The sequence below is a fragment of the Hakea prostrata genome, chromosome 9, assembly GCF_041222555.1.
Source record: "Hakea prostrata isolate BN-2017 chromosome 9, UWA_Hpros_2, whole genome shotgun sequence".
Taxonomy (NCBI): domain Eukaryota; kingdom Viridiplantae; phylum Streptophyta; class Magnoliopsida; order Proteales; family Proteaceae; genus Hakea; species Hakea prostrata.
Genome location: NC_142608.1, coordinates 59587679 through 59610002, shown reverse-complemented (window position 1 = coordinate 59610002; position 22324 = coordinate 59587679). Strand labels below are relative to the sequence as shown.

Genomic DNA, 22324 nt, shown 5'->3' with positions numbered 1-22324 from the left:
TGCACCCTTTAAGGGCAAGTACAGATCATTTTTCTCATGGAAAGTATTTTGTGCTCTCCCGACGACCATTGACCACAAATAAGGGTAATGAGTTTTATTTTTTTAAAACATTTATTATTATTTACTTATAGACCTCACATAATTTGTAGTTATAATCCATTAATATTGTAGAAAGAGCACAAATTAGGGAATGATCCACACTCCTTAAGGGATAGCAACAGAACAAACTATTAGGTAGAAATCAATTCAATACTTATCAATTCGATCAGGGTCTATTTGATCTCTTTCAGGTTGTTATACTTTTTTTGGTTATTATTAGTGCTCTTGTTATAACATTTATGTGACTTTTTGAAAACCTTAATGAAAAATAGAGAAAACAATAAATACATTGTGAAAAGTTTGGAACAAATAACTATACCTTACCCCACATGTATATTGAAGATAATTATTTCAAACATTCAATATTGGAATCTAAAGAAAGGTGAAGTCTTTTCCAACCTAATTTTCTTTCTTTACGTATCCCTCACTTGTGGGAAAAAGAGAATAAAGGACGCAAAGATTGGAAGAATCCTATCATGACTTTCTATAAAGGGAATTACAAATCTTAGTCCACTTTTACAATAGATCGATCCAATATATTTTAAACTGAATAACAATGCATGTATCGTGGCTAATGTATTAAGACCATATCAATTTATTAACCCCAATAAATAATCAAAGCCCACATATTGCCGTAGATTGCTCTCTCCGTAGTTGGTATTTTATTTTTTTTCAATTTTCTACTAAATTCATAGAAACCCAAATCGATATTGGTTTGGTTTGGTTAATTGACATGGAATGAACCAACATGCTTTGATCAGTTCATCCAATTCAAATTGGAAATTCACACAGCTTAGATCTAATAAGGGGTTCAAGCATGTGGATCAGGTCAATTTTGGTGGTAGTCATTCTAATTAGTCAAATTCAGCCACATAGAGTTAGTCAATATGAGGAATGTGAAAGTTGTGAGTCAATCCTGGTCGACAATCACTGAAAAAATCTCAATCCCTCAAATTATCTGAACATTAGCAGTCCTGAAGACATCATTATCAAGCACAATGTAAGCTTCAATGTTACACCAACAGATCCAATTTCACATCAGCACATTTATATTCAACTCCCTTCCCTTGGTGTCTTAATCCATGAGTGGTTATATTAGTTTTAACAAATACTCACCAACCATTAATGATTAATTTAATTCACAACTACATCGATATTTGTCGATAATTGATTTTAGGTATTGGTACCTAACTGGTCATATGTGTTCCAATGTGACTCCTGTCGTTGCAGTATTCTTTTGTTTTTTGATAAACCTATCGTTACAGTATTCAGTACATGTTATTTACAAAATGATATAGACTTATATGTATTTTTTATTTTTTTGGTAGAAGACCTATACGTATCATTATCATGGTCCCCCACCACACACCCCCCCCCCAAAAGAAAAATAAATCAATATCATGCTGATATCAACATAATCCAATAATTTCTTTCGAGTCTTAAACTTTAGTCAGATAGATTCAGAGTATATATACACTCTTTGGATACATTTGTTTGTATATGCTCTCTCATGCATGATGTTGATATTTTTTTCATAATCTTTCATATGAGTAACATATTACTGTATTTTTTATCATCAAATGTAAAGGAAAAAAAGGTCATTTCCTTAACACAAGCTTAATCCGTTTATAGAGTGTTTGATGGTCGTATAAAAAATAATGGTAACCTAACACATCTTTTTGCATTTGGTCTAAAAACCTTGAAAGAAGGCTGTCCATACCAAGATAAAGCTTGAGTCTAGATCCACTCCACTCGATCAAGCCGTCGCCTCATCTCCCCGCTTTCTGAGTTGGGTTGATATAGTGTACCATGAGTCCAGATCCTCTCTATACAACTTGCCTATACAACTGCATATCTACTCATGTGAGTGTGGGTGTGTTGCTGTATAGGCCTGCCTGCCATCCACGCTAGAATAGATGGAATTTTCAGGAAAACCTGCTAGTGGAGGAAGACCTCTTAAGGATAAGAGACATAGAGCTGAAGAGAGAGAGCCAAAAAAGAATCTTTCTTGTATAATGTTGCGTAATCTCGTATGTTATTGGTTCCGATATATAAACAAGTTAAGTGGAAAAGATCTAAATTTAGGTATCATCGAAGATTGGAGAAAGACTTGCCTGGATAGACAGGAGGATCTGAATTAGATGAAGCTCTTGAAAGTAGTTGGGTTGGCTCAAGAGGTCATTATTTTCCAAACCAACTCAACATTGCCATAGGGCCGAAAGATGGAATCTCCCTTGTGACCATTTTTTTAATTTTTGGGTAGAAACTGTTGTGAGTTGTGAGTCTTGTGGCAACTGACAACTACTCTAAGTAAATGACACGAATCAATGGAATGGTTGGCGTAGATCTTCGATTGCTGACGCCAACACGTGGCGTTCCATATAAGCGACTTCTAGGGGTACTTGCAGAGCAATAAAATCGAGGCAGACAATGAATATATAATATATATATATATATATTTATATATAACTACGAAAAATTGCAGAATCACAGAAATACAAAATCCAACCAATTTTACGAATTTGTGTGTTGGGCGTGAGGACCAGGAGAAACAAGCGAGGCAGAGAGAGAGAGAGAGAGAGAGAGAGAGAGAGACGCAAGTGGTTCCGTTCTCAGTTTCTCATAGCTTGTTATTTTGTAATTTCTGGAAGAGACGAAAATTGATTTCGCAATTTGTGCGAAGAAGCTAAGAATCGATCGAGAGTGAATCGGATTTCACAGGAATGGGGGATTCCGCGAGTGAGAACTCGCTGAATAACGTATCAGAAGAGGTTGCCAGAGTTGTTGAGGCAGCAAAAGAATTGCAAGATTCCGCTTCATCTTTGATCGCAAAGGCTTCCAGCGAAGAACAAGCTTTACGGTTACGAGTTGTTGCTCTTGATTCTAGTATTCAAAAACTCCGGTCTTCGATCGATTCCGCCGTCAAGAAATCTACTTTTGATCGCAAGAATGCTGAGAAGGTAAGATTCTTGTGTACGACCGGGATTTCTTTCAATCTTCTTTGTTTAGGGTTATTCGTTGATTGGTATTGAATAGAGTGGATTGATTTCGTGACTTTTTGTTTGGCGTGTTAATTCAGCTGGATGAAGAACTGTACAGAGCGAAATGCATTCTAAGTGATGGAGATGCATCTTCGTACCTCCCAAACAAATATAATGGTACTTCTATTCTTCTGTTAGTTCAATTGTTCGGCTGCGTGCGTCTTTCTATTGATGTCGGTTTTGGTTTTGCATTTAGAGTGATTATTGAATTATATGCAGGTAGTTTTCTGAGGATGTTTCTTGGTCCTATCAATGTTCGTGCTAATAGGAAAGACATCCAATTGAAAGTAAAAGAGGAGTACAACAGTTACAGGGTATGCTTTTGCTTCTTTCCATTACTTATTTGAATTAGTCGAGTTGCTAGTCTTGTCTTGCGGCACCTCAATTTTATTTTTCAAACTTACATTTGGAACATTTTTCTATTCTGTACAATTATGACAGTTGTTCCAATGGGTATGTTGACATCATCAAGTTATGGTTTGGTATCCTACCGTGCCACTAGTTGAACTGATAAGCCTAATTTTTTGGTGATAAAATCAGGTCTAAGTAGTCCGATGGCTGCAAAGTTTCCACAAATCTCTTGCAGTCTTGCTAAACTAAAGCAATATGAAGAAAGCGTTTATTACTGCATTTGTTGAGTTGCAGCATCATTGTCTAGCTGGGATGCTCAAACAGAGCACATATAATATTTTTCTCTAGAAAGAAGCTCTCAAATTTGCTAGTTGGTTTGTGTTCTGATCAACAGGAAGGACGTAGGTTATATTGGTTTCGTTAGCAGAACCTGTTGAAAAATTTAACCCTCCCCCTCCCCCTCCCCCTGTTCCCGGGGGTGCTTGGGAAGAACTCTGTTGGAATATTAAACCAGCTAAAAAGTTAGGGAAAAGACTAGTTATGCTACTGGTATACTATAGGCTTGGTGTCTCTCTCATCCTCCCTATAAGGGGTAAGGGGACATTCAGAGGAGGGCGGGGGAAAGAAAAACAAAATAGAAACATTGGTTAGCTCACGGCATACTGCTAGCATACCCATCCGTCCCATTCCAAAAACTTAATTATGTACATGACTTGGCAAAAGAAAACTTAGCAGAAGGCTGACCCAGTTCTTTTATCCAATACGAAAAACCTTACTTCTTACTTGTCAAAAATAAAAGGAAAGAATAAATCATTGGTGAAGTTAGCTTCAATTGTGACGTGAATAATGTTCTCCTTGTACAACAATCATGGTCATAACAGTTCCGTTATTTTGTTCGAGAACATATGAACTCCTATAAATATTAAAAGATCCAGATTGTGAACTCACCAATATCTCGGTAACATCTCAGTATCTGAGATTCCAAAATTAAATGGAGGTCGAAACCTTGGATTCCCCAATTCAACCAAGATCACGAATATCTCGGTGGTATCTTTGATACCGTGGCAATATCTCACATATCTTGGTTGGATCTTGGCGAGATCTTGGAATATGAGCACAAAGATCTTAGTAGATCTTAGAGTACTACTGTAATTGTATAGTCCCTACCATTACCAGCCTATCAGGCTTTGGTTTCAAGCGCCCCCCCCCCAAAAAAAAAAAAAAAAAAAAAAAAGGAAAGAAAAGAGAGAGACAACTCAGTGACATCTTGGTTAGGTCTCAATCCAACTCGGTTTTTGTACCACCAAGTTGGCCTCTGATGCGAGTTCTCGAACCTTGGTATTGCCTAATATTTGTTTTAAACCCTGACCTAACTACAATTGAAATTTAAGTGATTAGTCTCGTAAACAAAATTCAGATTCTATACATGTACAGGTTGATGAAAACCAAGGAGGATAGAGCATATGAAATTTCAGATCTTTCCAGTCTTGGGCAATTTTTAGGGTTTTGGGTTTACGTTGAATGGTTTTGGTAGGCCATGGGAATCTCTAATTGGGTAGATTTTGGTGGTCTAAGGGATTCAAGAGGGTTAGGGACTAATCCAAAACCTCGTGGGTGAGAAGGAAATAGTCGCAGGGTTGTTCAAATGGGGAATTCTTGGGTGGATCGTTGAGAATCTTTTCAAATCTTTTTCTTTCTTTCTTTCCTTCTTCTCTTTCCTCTTCTTTCTTTTCTGGTCTGCCGCAAGAAACACAGAGGCTGACAGGTTGGGGGAGGGTGAAAAGGTTATTGCAGGGGCAGGGGAGGTGGGGAAATGATCCTAGGAGGATTGTAGGAGAGTGGGGAAGGGGATTATAGGCCTGCGTAGGGTAGGGTAGGGGTCCTAGGTGGTTTGCGATAGCCAGGGTTTGGGGATTCTGGGTTGCACAAGAGCAGAACAGGGAGGGGAGGGCTGCGATGGGTTGGAATGGGGCTGGGCTTACCTGGGAGGGATTGGAGATGATATTTGTAAGTTGAAGACTGAAGATGCTTTGCTGAATTTGTTGGTTGAAGTGGGGGATGATTGCTGGAATCGCAGAACTGAATTTAGAAACTTAGACAATTGCAGGGTCCCCCTCAAAGGAATGCTGCCAATACCTCCTTGGCTGCAATACTTTCAGTAATTTTATTCATCAAAAACTAATTTCTTCTGTGGTAGGCATGAGAATATATAGCCTTTACAAGGCTCCAAAATATAATGTAATTCAAAAGACCCGACCGACTTAGACTTGGATCCTTACTAGACTAGACAACTCCAACTGAAATAAGAAACTAATTGGGATTCTGTAATTACGTTAGAGACCCAAGTGAAACAATCAATTAACTAAAAGAAGGACGAAGAGGACAAAAATACCCCTAGTGGGGTGTGTGCCAGGCCTTTAGTGGCCCTCTTTTTTCTGTTCACATCACTGGTATATGCAGTTTCACTGCCACATGAGGCACTTGCACCATAAATTAGAAGCCTGGTTTATTGAGGCATGTGCCTCAAGTAAACACAGGTTATCAGACTAAAGTGCACATATTGATGTGCCTTAATTGGCTTTGTGGATTAGATGGTTTGTCCTAGGAAGCAAAGTATTAGCTTATTCATTTTGGGGACCTAAGGACATGGTCTATTTGAGGAAAGAGTGCCAGTTCTAGAATTTTGTGCATTGGGTAGGCCAAGACCTTAAGTTTTGGGTTATGTTTATATGATTATGATATGTTAAGGTCATATTGTTTTTATCTTCTTTAGATACTTTACCCCTATTTATGGTTTATTCTTTGAAAATGGTTGTCCTGTGTGACCCAGCTGGGAACGGCTTCCTATGCAGTCCAAAATCCAAATATCTGTCAGATCACATCTAGGATGAAGCCCGAATTTTGTCACTAGGTGTACTCAAGGCCAGCTGCTCATGCTAAAGTTCAGTCAATACAGATTTGGTAATGTAGCTAAACGGAGCTCTAAAAATCCAGTATCACCAAGAGGTCACACACTAATGCTGGATTACCAAGAGGATGCATATCAATACATACAAATGGGTATTGGCTCTTAAAATTTGACAGATGCCCAGACCATGTCTTGTTTATGTAACAGTTGGAAGTGCCACTAATGCAGTCTTAGATAGATAGAGCTCAGCCAAGAGCCAGTTCTTCTAGGATCTTTAATGAACCAATTCAATTTGGTCTTATTTGTTTAAGGTTTGTCTAAACCAGTTATGGTGTGTAGGTGTGAAAAACTACAATTTCCTTAACAGGGTTTTGGATCGTTGGATTAACCCAAGATTTATAGGGTGTGCGCAGAATGGGGGAAGGTTGTTTTAAAACTGAACAAATCGGATGCGCTCATATGTGGTTGTATGAATGAGATTCATGGGTTGCAGCTTAATGACCTTTCATGAATGAAACCTTTTCCGTAGGGTTGAAACACTAAGCATATTCAAGGGATGCCCAATAGATTTATCTCCTCTGACTATGTTCCTTATAGTATTAGGTGTGCTTTGAATTTTTTGGCTTGGAGTGGTGGAAAACTAATATATGTGGATCTTTCTGTATGTAGTCAGCTAGCATCTTGATTATTCAATTCACCTAGTTGTTTCAATATCTCATTATATTTTCCACAATCTTTGAATGAACTAATGGAACTGCTTTCTTTTAAAAAGGATGAAACCATGCTGTTTTAGTATTGTCTTCCACTAAAATATTGTTGTTAGTCTTACTGATCTAACGTATTGAAGAGCTTAATTGGCCAACTGCAATATACAACATGAATATTGAGGACTTCAGTGTGTTCCAGCTTTTCTACCGTGAAATTGTTGTCTTCAAGCTGGAATTTTGTTGAGCTTGACCATGGTTACTGTTCCTCATGAACAGGATAGAACTGCTTTGCTTTTTCTTCTTTTTCCATCATTACTGCTTATCTTGGGGTCCAAGTTATGGAATGGGTGCATGCCAGCATTGCCAGTTCAGCTTTATCAGGTACCAAATTCTTAATCCATGTCTTGCATTGGAAATGAAATTTTGTATTTGACCTGATAGTTTACTGATGGTTTAGTTGGCCAATTTGTACTGAGTATACCCATTTCAGGCTTGGCTATTGTTTCTCTACACAAGTTTGGCTTTGCGAGAGAACATCCTGAGAGCCAATGGAAGTGACATTCGCCCATGGTAATTGAACATAGTCTTCTGTTCTTGGTTTTCTGGTCAAATGTCTCTGTTGTTTCCCCTGTGCCTCTGTATTTTATGTCAACGATTGTCCTTTTTCTTCTCTCATATTTGTCAACATCCTTGTAGGTGGTTATATGAACTTGCATTCTATGTTGTTGGCTGAATCGAATTTGAACTAGAAGGTTGAAATGAGAAAACTCATCCCTCTGAAGTAACAGTCGGGATGAAGCCAATTTATGCACTAATGTGCTCCTTTATCAGAATACTATTGAAAAAGATGCAAATTTATAGTTGTCACTGATGGTTAACAGGTTAACTCAATTACCTGTTAGGTAGAGAAAAAGGATAATCTATTACAGGATTGAAGTGTTACGTAAAGTGTGCTTTGGGAAATATTGAATTATAATGATGGAACTTGGTCTGTTAGAGAGCAATTAAACTCTTCTAGTAGTTAGAACAAGAGTCACATGATTCAACTCTTATATACTGATGAAGTATGATAAAGCTGATGAAGCTGTTACATTTTGATTGGAGATTAGTGAAAACTCTGGGAGAAGCTTGACTTTGTTGTAGACAGTTGGATAGGTATCATTGTACAAAGAGTGGGAGTAGGAATTATGAAGAGAATTTAGATGTTCATTACAAGTTTAAGGATAAGATGAGCTATTAACCTCTCATTAATGACAAATCTTGATATTATCCATCAACAAGAAGAACTTTGCAATTCAAAGTGGATGAAAATTCAAGAAACAAAAAATCAGTTTGCTTTGAGGAATGGAAACCAAATCAGAAATTACATATTAGTCTCACTTGTGAAAAGAGAATAATTCTAGACTTTGGGACTTTGGGTGAGTGGAAATTTTCTTTGGTACCTCTTTTGATTCTTTTGAATGAAGAAACAATATTTCCTGGTGAAGCAGTTTGCTGTTCTGAAATAAACATGACCAATGTGTTGTTGAGGATCAGATCAGTCACCCAGTTGACCACGTAGTCCTGTAAATTTTGCTATTAAATTATCAAGAAATATTTTTTGACTGTCAATTTAACACAGAGACAATTTAACAGCACAATTAAACTGATAGGTTGTTCTGTCCATTATTAGTTGTTGGATGGTTACTGAAATTGTAAGTCTACTCTGAATAAAAATTGAATTCTGTTATGAGTTTCACTGATGCAACTTGTTGAAGAATGTCAAGGCTTGGTTTGGTTGCAATGGGAATCAAAGGGAAGATAAATTTTCATGCTAAGGAAGAAACTTGTATAATCATTACTCTATGAGTAATTCCAAATCATTCCCTTCTTTTTAATGAGTTTACTAAAAATACGAAATTGAAGTAGCTTATTCAATCACATAGAAATGGTGATTAAAAAGTTTCTTTTCAGGTTTAGAAATTTTCACTACCATTCCCTCTAATTCCCCAAGCAATGAAGTGAAACCCAAGGGAAATTTTCAAATTTTATCCTGATTTATTAGGAAGGGGACCGATAAAGATGATAGGGTTTGGTTACGAGGGAATATTGGTGGGGGTAATGCCAGCTCAAAGCTAGATATTTGCCAATGGTTGCACTTTCCTGTCTCAATCTATATTCCATCTCTAATGCAAACTCAACATTGAACTAGCAAAAAACCTGGGGAGCTTTATTCCAGCAGGATCAATAAAATAAAGAAGCATAAAACTGAGAACTTGACTCTTTTTATTGCTGTTGTCTGTTTACATATGAAAGAAGAACATAAAAGGATGAGAGAAGAAGAGGATAGGGGACTCTCTCAGTCAAGGATCTCACCCCTGGAACCTTACCCGTGGTCTCTCAAATCTCAATGTCACTGCTTCTCACAGCCTCAACTTATAGATCTCCTTCTTCCAATTCCATTCCCTTTTCTTCTTGGCTGCACATGTTTATGAACCATTCTCCAATGGTTACAGAATTAGTAACTTCAAATAATGTGGGGAGATCGCATAAAAAAGGAAATTCTTCCTATTGATGCAGTGACAGTGCATGAAAAAGAAACTAATAGATGGCTTCCTAACAAATATTAGCCGCATCTCATTCAACCGGCTGTTGATAGTGAGCCCCACAGCAGTAGTTCTCCTTTTGTATTTTTTTGTGTATTCTGTCTGGTCTTCTTCATGCTCCTGTCTATGTCAGCATTCTTCTTCTTGGAAATAACTTATGAAGAGTCTGGAAAATAAGTTGAACTAGACTTCCATGAATAAACGCATGTTGGGGACTAGAGTTCAGTGACTGTTAACTCTGTCTGCTGTGTCCTTCATGGCTTTGGAGCAAAATAATGCAAATTTAACATCTAACCAGCGGAAACCACTGGAGATTGAATGCAGCAGGATCAGTCAAATACGGAGAAGGCATGCCCAGTGCGCTTGGCTCCTGCTACTGTGAGATCATAATATGTGCACCCTTACCCCTGCTTTTACAATGAGGCTGTTTCTGGACTTGAACCCGCGATCATTTGGTTGCAATTGAACAACCTTTGCTCTAGCTGTAGTATCCCATCTTCAGGTCAACAAAATAAGAATAAAATTGACAAACTGTTTTTTTATTTTTGAATGGCCAGAGAATTAGGAGTTCCTATAAGCTATGATAATGCATGACTACTTGATGGGAGGACCTAGGCTCTCTCACATCACGTTGTCTCATAGCTTCAACTATAGCTCTCTTTTGTTCAACCTCAGTGCCTTTTCTGCTCAGCCGTATCCACTTATAAAGTGATAATCTACTCATTAATGGTTGTGAAATCAGGAACTTACAATAATGTTGGAAGGTTGCTTGGTCGCCAATATAGCGGAAAAGGAAAAGAATAGAAATTCTAGTCATTTTGGTTTCATAAAAGTGGAAGAATATAGAAACTACTGAAAAAGAAACTACTATATAATATCCTAACAAATATTGGCAGCATTAAGAATAGTAAGCCCTTTTTGGCCTCCTCCCCCCCTCCCTCTCAAGGTGGAACATATAAGTTGAGCTTGCCCAGCTTGTTGAGGAAAAAAGATGTTCAGTGTCCTGTGCTTCCTATGATATTGATTAGCAACTTTAGTTTACAAACAATTGGCTGCCCCACAAAGACTTTGCAACTTGTGTGAGGCACTTGGATTATCAGGATAGTTGAGAAGTAAATGATATCTAAATCCTGCATGGGAATGGATTATGAGGCCATTCTGTCGATGGATTGATGGTTAGTGTATGCAACCGTCTCCTGCAGAGCATAGAGACCTTGGTACATGATGTGAACCCAATTTTAGGATTAGGATTTCTAAATTGAATTCCCTAAAATTTGGGGTTTGACCAGAATCTACCAGCAAATAAACTAGAAAATATTATGGGATGCTAGGGCTTACTGGAAAGTTGTGGGAAGCTCTTTGGAATAATATAGGGATGGGAATTGGAGGGAATGATGAGGAAACAAAATTGGGATCCTAAGGGTTGTTGGGGTTTTAACAAAATCCATATGGGCTGGTTTGAGATTCCCAAAATTACCAAAGAGCTGAAAGAAAAGGTTTGGATAAAATATTGGGAGATTCTTGATTGGATCTTGGGCGATCTTTTAAATCTTTTTCTTTCTTTCTTTTCTTTTCTTTTTTTTTTTGGTGGGGGGGGGGGACTTGTTGCAAGTCAATAGGGGGTGGGAGAGCGGGCCGAAAGGGTTAAGAAGGGGAAGGGAGGTGTTATGGGGAAGGGGAGACGTGGGGGAGGGGTTTAGGGGGATCGTGGGGGCCTGGGTAGGGGTTACGAGTAGTGCAGCAGCAAGCGGAGGGGAAAAACTAGGGTTGCGCAGGTAGGGGAAGAAGGGAAGAAGAAGAAGAAGTAAAGCAGGGAGTAGGGAAGGGGAATTACTCAATGCATTGCAGAATTTCTGGAGGGATGCTTGCTAGAATTGTTGATTGGCTGCTGTAGTGTTGCCATACTGCTTTGCTGGATTGCAGGAAGGAAAGAGAAATTCGAGAGGCCTCTCTCTTACCACGAAGTGGCCTCTGTCTCTTACCATTGAAGTGGCTACCATTGAAGTGGCCTTTGTCTCTTACCCCTTAAGTGGTTTCATTCTCTGGGCACAAGGCCATGTGCACCTCGTAGGTTGCCATCATTAGCCTAGAGGCCCTAGACTCAGTCTTTCCACTTTACTCTAGCCACAAGGGTTGTGCTCTTTAATGTTTTTTATTCCATTTCAGTCTTGCGTTTATTAAACTTCGCATTTAATATTTTAAAATGCAAGGATAATAATAACTGCATAGATAAATTCATTGGATTAATTAATCATAGGCAAATTCTGAAACACTTGTAGGTATGCGAATTAATCATGTGCATAATAATCAATGCATAATCCAACAATTATCAAACAAAATATTATTATACAAACCATATGCTTCAAAATGTAGATAATCTTGCAAGCAACTTATGATAGTAAAAAAAATAAACAATGCCATTGTATGTAACATGAATTGAGTTATAACATTCACTGTCCTCCCCTATTGAAAATTCTCTCTTTTAACCGAATAGTTTTCGGTTACTCAAGATTATGCCTTTTGCTAAGATATTTTAACCCCTTAGAGTACTAGCAGAGGCTCAGCAAGTCCATAAGGCAGGCCCATTTATTTGATTAAGAATACTATATATGTACGCATATACAAATTAATATGGTATTAATTATTTAGTTTATATATATATATAGTATTTTATTTATAAAGTGGTGACTCATCAGTGGTGGAAGGAGGAGGCGGCCCCTCCCAACTCCCACCACTGCCCCTCTTCTTACCCTCTTCCACCTCCATGGCTTACGTGGTGGTGGGGGAGTAAAAGGGAGTTGAAGTGTCTTTCTTATGTTAAAATGATAATTAAATGAATTTAAAAATAGAAAATATTCTATATTTAAAGCTATAAATAGGGGGTGGGGGAGTTCTGCAAAAGGGAACACCCGTGTTTTTTTGAAAATAAAGAGAAGAGAGAGAGAGAGAAGGGGGAGTAGTGGGGGGGGGGAGAGGAAATCTCTTTTGATCCTCCACTAGCACTCTAAGGGCTTGTAACAAATGTGAGCATAGGGCATACTCTGGAGTAATCGAAAGTTATTCAATTTCAAAGAAAGAATTTTCGATAGGGGAGGACAGGTGAATGTTATAACTCAATTCATGTTGTGTACAATGGGATTATGTTTTTGACTATCATGAGTCGCCTGTAACATTATCTGCATTTTGGAGCATGTGGTTTGTTTAATAATATTTTATTCAGTAATTGTTGGATTATGCATTAGATTATTATGTGCATGATTGATTCGCATACCTGCACGCGTTTCAAGATTTGGCTATTATTAATTAATTCAATGGATCTATTTATGCATTATTATTATCCTTGCATTTTAAATGATTAAATGTGAAGTTTAATAAATGTAAGATTGAAATGGAATATAAGACACATTGCTAGCGAGCACAACCCTTGTGGCTAGAGTAAAGCGGAAAGACCGAGTCTAGGCCAGTGGTGGCAAATATGTCATCATACAAGGCGTAAATGGCGTTGTGGCCAGAGAATGAAACCACTTCGGTCGTAAGAGATAGAGCCTACTTCAGTGGTAGGAGACAGAGACCACTTCGGTGGTAAAGAGACAGGGCCACTTCGGTGGTCTAGAGAGATGTGCATCCTTTAGATTTGCTTTGGCTTAAAAATATAAATGCTAGAGAAGTAGGAACAAAAATATGTTAAAGGATTTGAAAAGAGATATGTTGTGGATATTTTCCACATGGTATTATAGGTTTCGACCGAAATTGTCAAAAATTTTGGTCGAAATTACTTCATTTTTGAAAAACAAGATGAAATCTCAAATATTTCGTCAAGTCATATGTGTCGACCGAAATGGAATGAAATTTTGGTCAAAACAATACGATATTTCGGTACTGACCGAAGCATTACATGCTTAGTTATAAGACCTAATCATTTTGAGCGGAACTTGCGAAAATTTCACAAGTTCTTCTAGTTGCGCCACGTTCTTCCACTCCAAGTTTCAACCCCTTCACTCTTTTGCTCTAATTTCTTTTGATTTCTACCCTCATATGAGCTGATTTTAACAACTTCTTTGCATTCCAACTCCACTCTTGCTCCTTCATTGTTGGGTTTTTGAGAATCAAACAAGGTGAGTTAACAAAGTTCTCATTTTATTCTTGTTTTGTTTATGCCTTAAATCAGTTTCCCCTCCCTGGCCCTCCTTGGTTTGGTTCAAAGGTCACATCCCCCGCCATTCACTTACCCTTTGGAGAGCCCTAAACACAGCCCTTCCAACCCAGCCATTCCTCATGTCCTGCCACATCCCTATGAACCCAAATTGTATCCTCTGTTGGAATAGTACCGAGGACACTGAACATTTGTTCTTTTCTTGCTCTTTCTCTAGTTCTCTTTGGAGGAAAGCTCTTAACTTCATTTGGCCCCGTTCCTATCGCTTTTTTGGGTTTAGCCGGGACTGGTCTTGGGTATTGAGTAATTTTTCAGGTACCTCTATATGTGACCGAAGTGGCAGGCTTGTCTTTGGTGCCACAGTCCATCATCTGTGGTGGGAGCGAAATCTCCGGCGATGGACTTCTAAATCCTACTCTATTGATACCATTTGGAATGCCATTTACTTTGATGTTTCCTCTAAGATTTCTGCTAGTCCCTTCCCCCGGTTGTTGACACCCCAAGGAACAGGCTCATTGTTGTTTCTTGGGGGCCCAACTCCCAACTTCATTCCCCTCTTTGATCCTGCCTTTTGGATCCTTCTTTGTAGTTTGTTTTTCGTCTTTTAATTGATTATTTATTCATCCAAAAAAAAAAACTTATATTGCTTTCAAATTAAAGTACTTTTAGTCTAGAGTGTTGATCTATGATTATGTGAAGTTAAAATTATATTTTGGATGTTGCTACTATTTTTTTATTTTGTTGTATCTAAAAATTATTTTCTAAAATATATTTATTCTTAAAATACACATGTATAAGCTTCAAATTGATGAATGTGAGACACCATCACTTGATCTATTAGGCACGTATTAGGTAGACTTGTACTTGGTAATATTCTCGGTTCTTCTCATATGGTAGTATATACTTGAATGTTGATTTTTCAATGGTTTTTTTTTAAGTAAACTAGTAGTTCTATTGTGTTTTTTATGCTTAAAATAAGGAGGAGGCAATAAGCCAACATATAAGGCTCGAAACTGAAGTTTGAAACTTCAAGAAAAAGTCATATGCTTCGATCGGAATCTCGGCCGAAACCTGAAAATTTCGGCCTTTTCTTGGGTCGAAATTCAGGTTTCGACAGAAATTTGTTCCCTGATTTTCCATCACATGTATTTTCTGCAAAGAAAATGTTCTGTTTGGTATATGTGATAACTTTTATTTTCATGTTATGTCATGACTGTAGCGTGGTTGTGTTAAACCGCAAGGTCCTATCCAAAGGGGACCCTGTTGCACCTTTCTTGGCTGCAATTATCAGTAATTTTTATTCATCCAGATTTAAGGAATACAAAGCAAGAATAGGTTGTTTGTAGCTTACTAACAGGTCCTAAGTCTAAGTGGGATTCTTTTGTAGATTAGGATCCCTCCACATTAATCATTACCGTTGAAATAAATGATAAAAGATATGGAATCTCCTTGAAAATAGATTCCCCCTAAGACTTAAACACTAAAGGGACTCTTTTTGTAAATAAAGATTGTTGGGAATCTTATCTTTAAAGGAGAGTCCCGAGGCTCAAGAACTCTTATTCAAATATGCTTCAAAACATTAACAAATAAAATTCTGAAAAATAAACTAGAAACTCATTTAGGGCTAAATTGACCAAAATACACCCCCTAGAGGCCAGCCCTAGGTGCACCCTTGGGAGTGGCCGTGGGGCCCACTCCAGGGCTTCCGCAAAGGGGAGAATTTTGATTGACTCAGTACTAGTTTTTGCATCATGGGTTTCAACACAAAGGTGTAATAACACTTAAGGAAAGAGATGCCATTTTCCGAAGTATGTATTCTTGTGTCTGTTAGACCAAATTAGTAAACTTCAGCTGAGACAGTGCCTTTCTTCCCCATGAGTTTCGGCTGGCCTTTTTTTTTGGGGGGGGGGGTGGTGGTGGTGGTGGTGGCTGAAATAACTTGAATTTTCAACTGAAATGATAAAATATTTGATTAAACAGTGTATTATTGTGATTGAAATTATCTTGCTTCTGGGTTTTACCTTGTGTTTCATTTTGGGAATGTCACTTATAAGTGTCGAAATTTTAACTGAGAGGTGCTCATGATGGAAATAATATACCACAGTACCATACAGATGAAGATAATAAAACCCTCTGGTTATCGCTGGAGATCCTTTGGAACAAAAGGTATTACCAGCATGCAAATGTCTATCCCTAGCAAGCTTCTCATTGACAAAATCGGTTTGCTATGTTTCTCTGCCATCGAACAAATTCCGGACTCCAAAACACACACATACACACACAGATCCAATATTATTCTCTTTTTACTTGATGGAAATAATCAATGATGTAGGTCATAAGAACCCAAATGCTACATTTTGTTGTCGAAGGTTGCACTGAAATGCTGCACATTAGAGATATCCTTGCTAATTTTGCATGGCCATGTACTGATGATGTGTTGTAAAAAAAGTTCCTCAAATGCATTTACATGATACAAACCTGGATTAATTTTTTTAAAGTTAAGCGATGCTGATCCACTATCAATTTGAATTTACTTTCTTCGGAATAAGCCTTCGGGTGGGTTATCTAGGTTATAGGCATTTGATCCCATGGATATAAATTTTAATGGACCTCCTTTCTGAGCATAGAATAGGGTTGCCCAGGCTGCATGCCGATGTAGATTAATTACTTAGTTTATTTCATGTTTTAGAGCTTGAAGTTTGAACGGTTCAATACTGTGATGGGTCAATTTATGGTATGTGTATGGGTCATTTCATAGTTGTGAGTATATTATTCACATGTTCCAGCGCTAGGTAGTGTTCTGTTTTACTTAGCATTAACTTCCTTTTCAATTTAGGACTTTGTAGTTGGCTGATTAAAGCATTATAAATACCCCTATTTTAGGAAGATCAAAATTAGACTAGTTAAATCAATTGTGCTGAGCAAAGCTGCTGCTGCATTCTCCTATGGTCCTTTGTCATAGTGTTGTCTATATTCATTAGCTACTTGGTTTTTAAAGTCCGCGCCCAGCTTCGAGTCTGACGATGTCCTACACTGGACAGGGCGGTTTCTAATCTTCTCCATTCTTTGCGACCGAGAGTGCACTATTGTTGAGAGGGGCAGGTGCATGCTCCATCTGCCGGGGTTATCTCATGCATTGTCAGCAGGAACAAAGTCAGGCCGGTGGGGGCCAATATGAGTCTGACTTAGGTTTCCATCCCTGAATTGCACTCCTAAACAGTCAAGGAAATTGCCTTCTGCGTGGCAAGCATAGCTATCGGTACAGTGTGGACTCTGGAATCAGTTGAATCTCTGCTGTTGAGAAGCCCGAGAGGTCCTGTTAAAGTCCTTCTTCAACTGTGTTGAAGATTACTTCCTCCATGTAAGGATATCCACCAACTTTCAGACTTCTACGTGCTGCTACCATTAAGACTGACTTTTCCACAAGATTTTCTGAAGATACAAGTAAGGTGTTTCTTTGAAAGAATTCTACCCAACGATGTCCAACCATTAGATCACTTCCATCTTTGGATCAGAACATCCCTTGTTAACCTCGAACCCCATCCAATTTTCAGTTGCATCAGAGTACCTGGAATTCTATCCAATTTTCAGTTGCATCTGAGTATTAACTATTAAGATGCTAGATCCAGTCTTTTTCTTTAATTTTCAAATTCCCCAAGAAACCTTAGACTTTCAACCTAAGTTCTGTCCAGTCTAATTTTTAGAATAGTCTAAGATTGGGAGCACATATACCCCTTACACATAACCCCCTACTTGATCCAGCTACTCCAACCCTAATTCTTGTGTACCCCAACAAACTGCCCTAAAATCTTAAGACCCTAATTTTCAAGAAACCAACTTTTTACCATCTGATTTGTTTCAAACTTGAAATGGAATTCATTCTCCACTGAAACCCCATGAATTTTGGGTTGATCTTACCATCCGATGCCCTAAAGGTGAGACCCCAATTTAAATTCCAACATGCTAAAAAAACCTTCAATACTTGTTCCTTTGAAACCAAATTTGAGTTTTTCATTAAAGATCTTGAGAGATCTGGCTCCTAGTTGATCCCCCATAATCTAGGACTGAACTACTAAGAATGAATTTCCTTGTCTTCAAATCTTGGAGATTGTGTATTAAACTACCTGACGGTTATGACGCCACTGACATTTTGTCATGAATGATATTGCACTGTAATGATTGTACACTTACATTTTTGTTTAGTTACTCGTATCTCTTTACTGAAGTCAGGGTTGCACTACAAAATTCCAAATTTTCCTATACTGATTTTGCAGGTGGGTATACCACCACTACTGTGCTATGTTGATGGCACTTATAAGTCTCACATGGGAGATAAAAGGGGAACCTGACTGCGCAAACAAGCAGGTGATTTCCACTTTGTTTTTTGTTATCTGTATTTGTATTTCATCTTGATTCTCAATTCTTTTTCTTGATGCAGAAAGGAGTGAAACTCTTCCTGATATGGGCTGTAATGCAAGGTTTTGCCATGATGCTGCAAAATAGATATCAGCGGCAGAGACTCTATACTCGTATCGCATTGGGAAAGGTGACGAACATGCTGAGAGAATTGTTTTTCTGTTATTCTTTGCATGCTTGATTGAACTAATATGATGATTCGCTTCCATGCAAGTGTATAGCCCTCTGCACCTGTGCAGCGAACAATAGAATGCAATACCTTGCTCTCCTGGATTTTCTGGTCCAGCTGATTCTGTTATGGAATGGACTTCTCACTTCTGAAATTTATAACCTGCCATTCTATGGCTTGTGTCTCTTGGTAGATATCACAAAGCAGATTGTTTTACACATGTAAGCCAAGGGGATTTTCAATCAACTTTTCATGTTATTTGCAGGCAAGGAGGATGGATGTTGTGTGGGGAGAAACTGCTGGTGTAGAAGGTCAATTGTTGCTGTTATGCCCCTTACTATTCATTTTGCAGGTGATGTGACTTTTGCCTTTACTGTTGACATAAGTTAGTGATTGACTACTGCTCTTTTTGGTATCAATATTCATTCTCATTTTTTAGTAATTACTGTCCCAAATGAATTCTGGAATGAAAAATAGGTTTGGTAAGTGAATAGCCGTAAATAGTTTGTGAATAGATTTGGTAAGTGAAAATCTACGGTTTCAAGCTTGGACGCAAGTTGGTGATGGTTTCAAAAAAGTTAATTGGAATTTGGCAGAGAAACAGGTAGGGAGGGATATACTTTTCTAATATGTTAAGAGTAAATGATGTTCTTATCTTGTTTTTCAGGTAATATGGGTACATGTGCATCAAAGCTATTGCAGAATTGATAAGAACGAATTTTTGCCCATAATCCATAATAGATTTTGCTGTTATAAATAAAAGTAGATTTCAGAACCCTTACCGAACACAGACACAAAAATGAAAAAAAAAAAAAATAAAAATAATAAATTGAGAATGAAAATTGATACCAAAAAGTGTCTACAACTAATGTTCTCCTGTGAGGATGAAGTATGTTAATGACAATGTTCAAATTCCTAATATTATTTTTCCAATCCCAAGATCTCTCATGTAAACCTTGGCAGAAGCTCTTTTGTTGTGTTTTAACTTCTAATACAACTTGTATAGAGAATGTCTCCTGGATAATATATTCACATTTGCGATATTATTGAGGAAGAAAATTTGGATACAGTGTAAAACTTGTGTACAAGGTATCAGCCACTCAACCTGGTACCATCTGGAAACCATTAAAAAAAAATAGTGAAAACATTGTTTAAATTGCTTCTAATATATCAGTTGAAGCATGAACTCATTTGAACGGGTACCTGTTTTCACTTTCAGGGTTTTGAAGCATATGTTGGAGTATTGCTCCTGAGGACCGTTCGCGCTGGTATTGTTTCTGAGTGGCAGGCAAGAAATTAGTGCCATACTAAATAAGATTTACACGGCATGCTTCTTTGTAGCAGGATTTGAAACATGTAATCCTTCTATAACAAAATTTAATTGACACAAGTTACTCTTCTGGCAGGTAGTTGTTTGCGGGCTCCTTCTGGTTGTGATGGCGGTTGGGAACTTCATGAACACAGTACAGACACTCATTTCCAAATCAAAGGTTAAAGCAAAAATGAGGAGAACAAAAAGCAGAGTGGAATTAGATCAGGCTAAGAGATCGTGAGACATGGGCAGTGATTTTCTGCGGCCTCAATGTCATGCCAAGTTATGTGAGGGAATTCAATCTAGAGATCTTCTTGCAAATTTATTAGGGTTTCCTTAACAAGGCCTGTTCATCAATCAGGCATTGGGGCAGTGACGGTTACTGGAGATGGCCGATTAGCTGACGGTCACTCAAGGTCTCTGTGCTTGCTTTCTTTCACAGACTTAACAGATGGAATACTATTTATAACGAGTCTTTGAAGCTTAAAGCAATGTCAGCCAGTTTTGAGTTTATTCATGTTGGCTGTAACAGCAAATCTTGATCTCTATGTCCTTGGAAGAAGAAGAATTGATGAGAGGTAGGGTTTTTGTTTGTTTGCTTTCCCCCCTGCGGTTGTTTACTTACTATCTGATTTTTCTGTATTATTGAAGAAACCCTTTTCTAGTTTCAAGGCCACCCTGTTTTTGCAGGTGTTTATTCTCCATATATTCATTTCTCTCTTAGGTCAATTGTAGAGTCTCATTGACCTTTCCTAGGATTTCATTGTTTAGTCCCCTAAGTTCCTAGGGATCCGTCTGTTTTCCAAATAGTTTTACATAGGTATCCTCTGACCGGGAGGGGATCTGGACTCCGATGCTCCGGCGATCGCAGATTAGAGAGACATGGAAGACCAGTCACAATGGAGTTCTACTGCATGGCATGATTGGGTTGCTCTCTTCCCTATCTTAAATTGAAACGGAATACTTTTTAAGTGGATACTCTATTGAAGATTGTGGAAGAGGTGATAAACTCATGTGTGAACCTACTGAACAGGCCAATTTATTGTTGCATCATCGTATAGACTCCACTTTTTTAAACCCAAAAGAGGAAAGCCTAGACTGAAAAGGATCTACAATGTGGCATATCCTCTCCCCCGTAAAAATTTTACATTTTCATAAGAAGCTACGAGCTACTCTGCTTTTGAGGGATAAAGCATGTAATATCCCTGCATTAATTTGCACTCTATGCAATTCAGACCTTGCGTCGGCAGAGCGTATATTCCTGCTCTGTACTGTTACTCAACAGCTATGGGGTTTCTTCCTGTCTTGATCCTAATTCCCTACTGGATCAACAATTACGCTCGTTGATGAATTCACATTCTAACAACCATCAGAAGAAGCAAAGAACACTTGAGCATCATCTCTTCACACTGTGGCTCGTCTGGACAAACTAAAATAACGCAGCACATGGCAAGACAGTAAAAAACCCTCCACAAATTTGCTTCCATCTACATTAACACAGGAATGTTAACAGCACAAGGCCAAATAGCGATCTCAAGAAAGATTTACACATCAGATGGGACTCCTTCGGAGTCAGGATCATCAAAATCAATGTGGATGGAGCTTCAATCAAAGAATCATCAGGAGATTTTGAAGGAGGTTTTGGCATTGGAAGAGGCAGTAATGGTAATATGGTGTTTTACTTAGCCCAACACTGTGGCAACTTGCAAGCTATTGTAACTGAAGCACTGCCAGTAAATTGGGCACTTTTGAAGGCAAAGGAATTGTTATGGAAAGGGCCAATGCACCACTTATACACATGATCAAGTCTCCGAAGCAAATTCGCAGTAGATCACCTTGCTTCTTTTGCTGTCTTTACCCAAGATAAGGAGTGTGAGGAAGAACGATCCTTTGTTTATAGGAAAAGGAGTGGGAGGAGGAGAGCACGATTCAGGAAGAGGATCCGAAAAACAACAAGAATAAAAATTTATAAAAAAGAACATCAATGGCCTATGCAGGTCTCGAACCTGCGACCTTCGCGTTATTAGCACGACGCTCTAACCAACTGAGCTAATAGGCCAAGTTGATGCAAGGATGTGCAATGAGGTACAATTTCCTGCTTAACCAATATAAGAATTTATAAAATATACAAAAGACTACAAATGTTTTTTTTTTATTGCATTCAAAACAAAGGAATTTGAAGACATTACATTACTCTCTTGCCTAAGAGCCTCTGTACCTAAATTGCCTACAAAATTAGAAGTATTAATATCTAAACAACAAGCAAGTTAATGTCAAGAGGGCATTTTTAACAAAAATAATCTTATGCTCTACCATTACAAACCATAATTGCTAATCAACTAGTTAAATGGTTATCCATTTATTTGCTTTGGCACTATAAGAATTTTGAAAAGGTAAAAATGTCAGTTGCCTAAATTTGGTTGAAGTGTATCAAGTGCTCGATAAACCAAAAGAAAAAAAAGTGAAAATGTTTATCATAGAGAGACTTGTCAATCGGTAAGAGTCGATCACAAATTCAAGTGAAGGAACACAAGATGTTGCACTATAAACATTCAATTCTTTTTTTATAAAAATAATTTTTCA

At 38.0% G+C, this 22324-nt stretch overlaps 1 protein-coding gene and 1 non-coding gene across 2 annotated transcripts; one reads left to right on the top strand and one right to left on the bottom strand.

The window, feature by feature from the left end:
- The first annotated feature begins 2586 nt into the window (after positions 1-2586).
- Positions 2587-20889, top strand: LOC149005856 (uncharacterized). Its single transcript, XM_089167889.1, has 10 exons — positions 2587-3059; positions 3179-3257; positions 3360-3454; positions 7383-7487; positions 7597-7676; positions 18119-18209; positions 18283-18390; positions 18695-18781; positions 19649-19717; positions 19836-20889. Exons 1-10 carry the CDS (start codon positions 2823-2825, stop codon positions 19980-19982), a joined length of 1098 nt encoding a protein of 365 aa, XP_089024015.1. The 5' UTR covers positions 2587-2822; the 3' UTR covers positions 19983-20889.
- Positions 20890-21726: 837 nt separating this feature from the next.
- On the bottom strand, positions 21727-21800 carry TRNAI-AAU (transfer RNA isoleucine (anticodon AAU)). The gene has a single exon. It is a non-coding gene; the product is annotated as a tRNA-Ile (tRNA).
- Between the last annotated feature and the right edge of the window lie 524 nt (positions 21801-22324).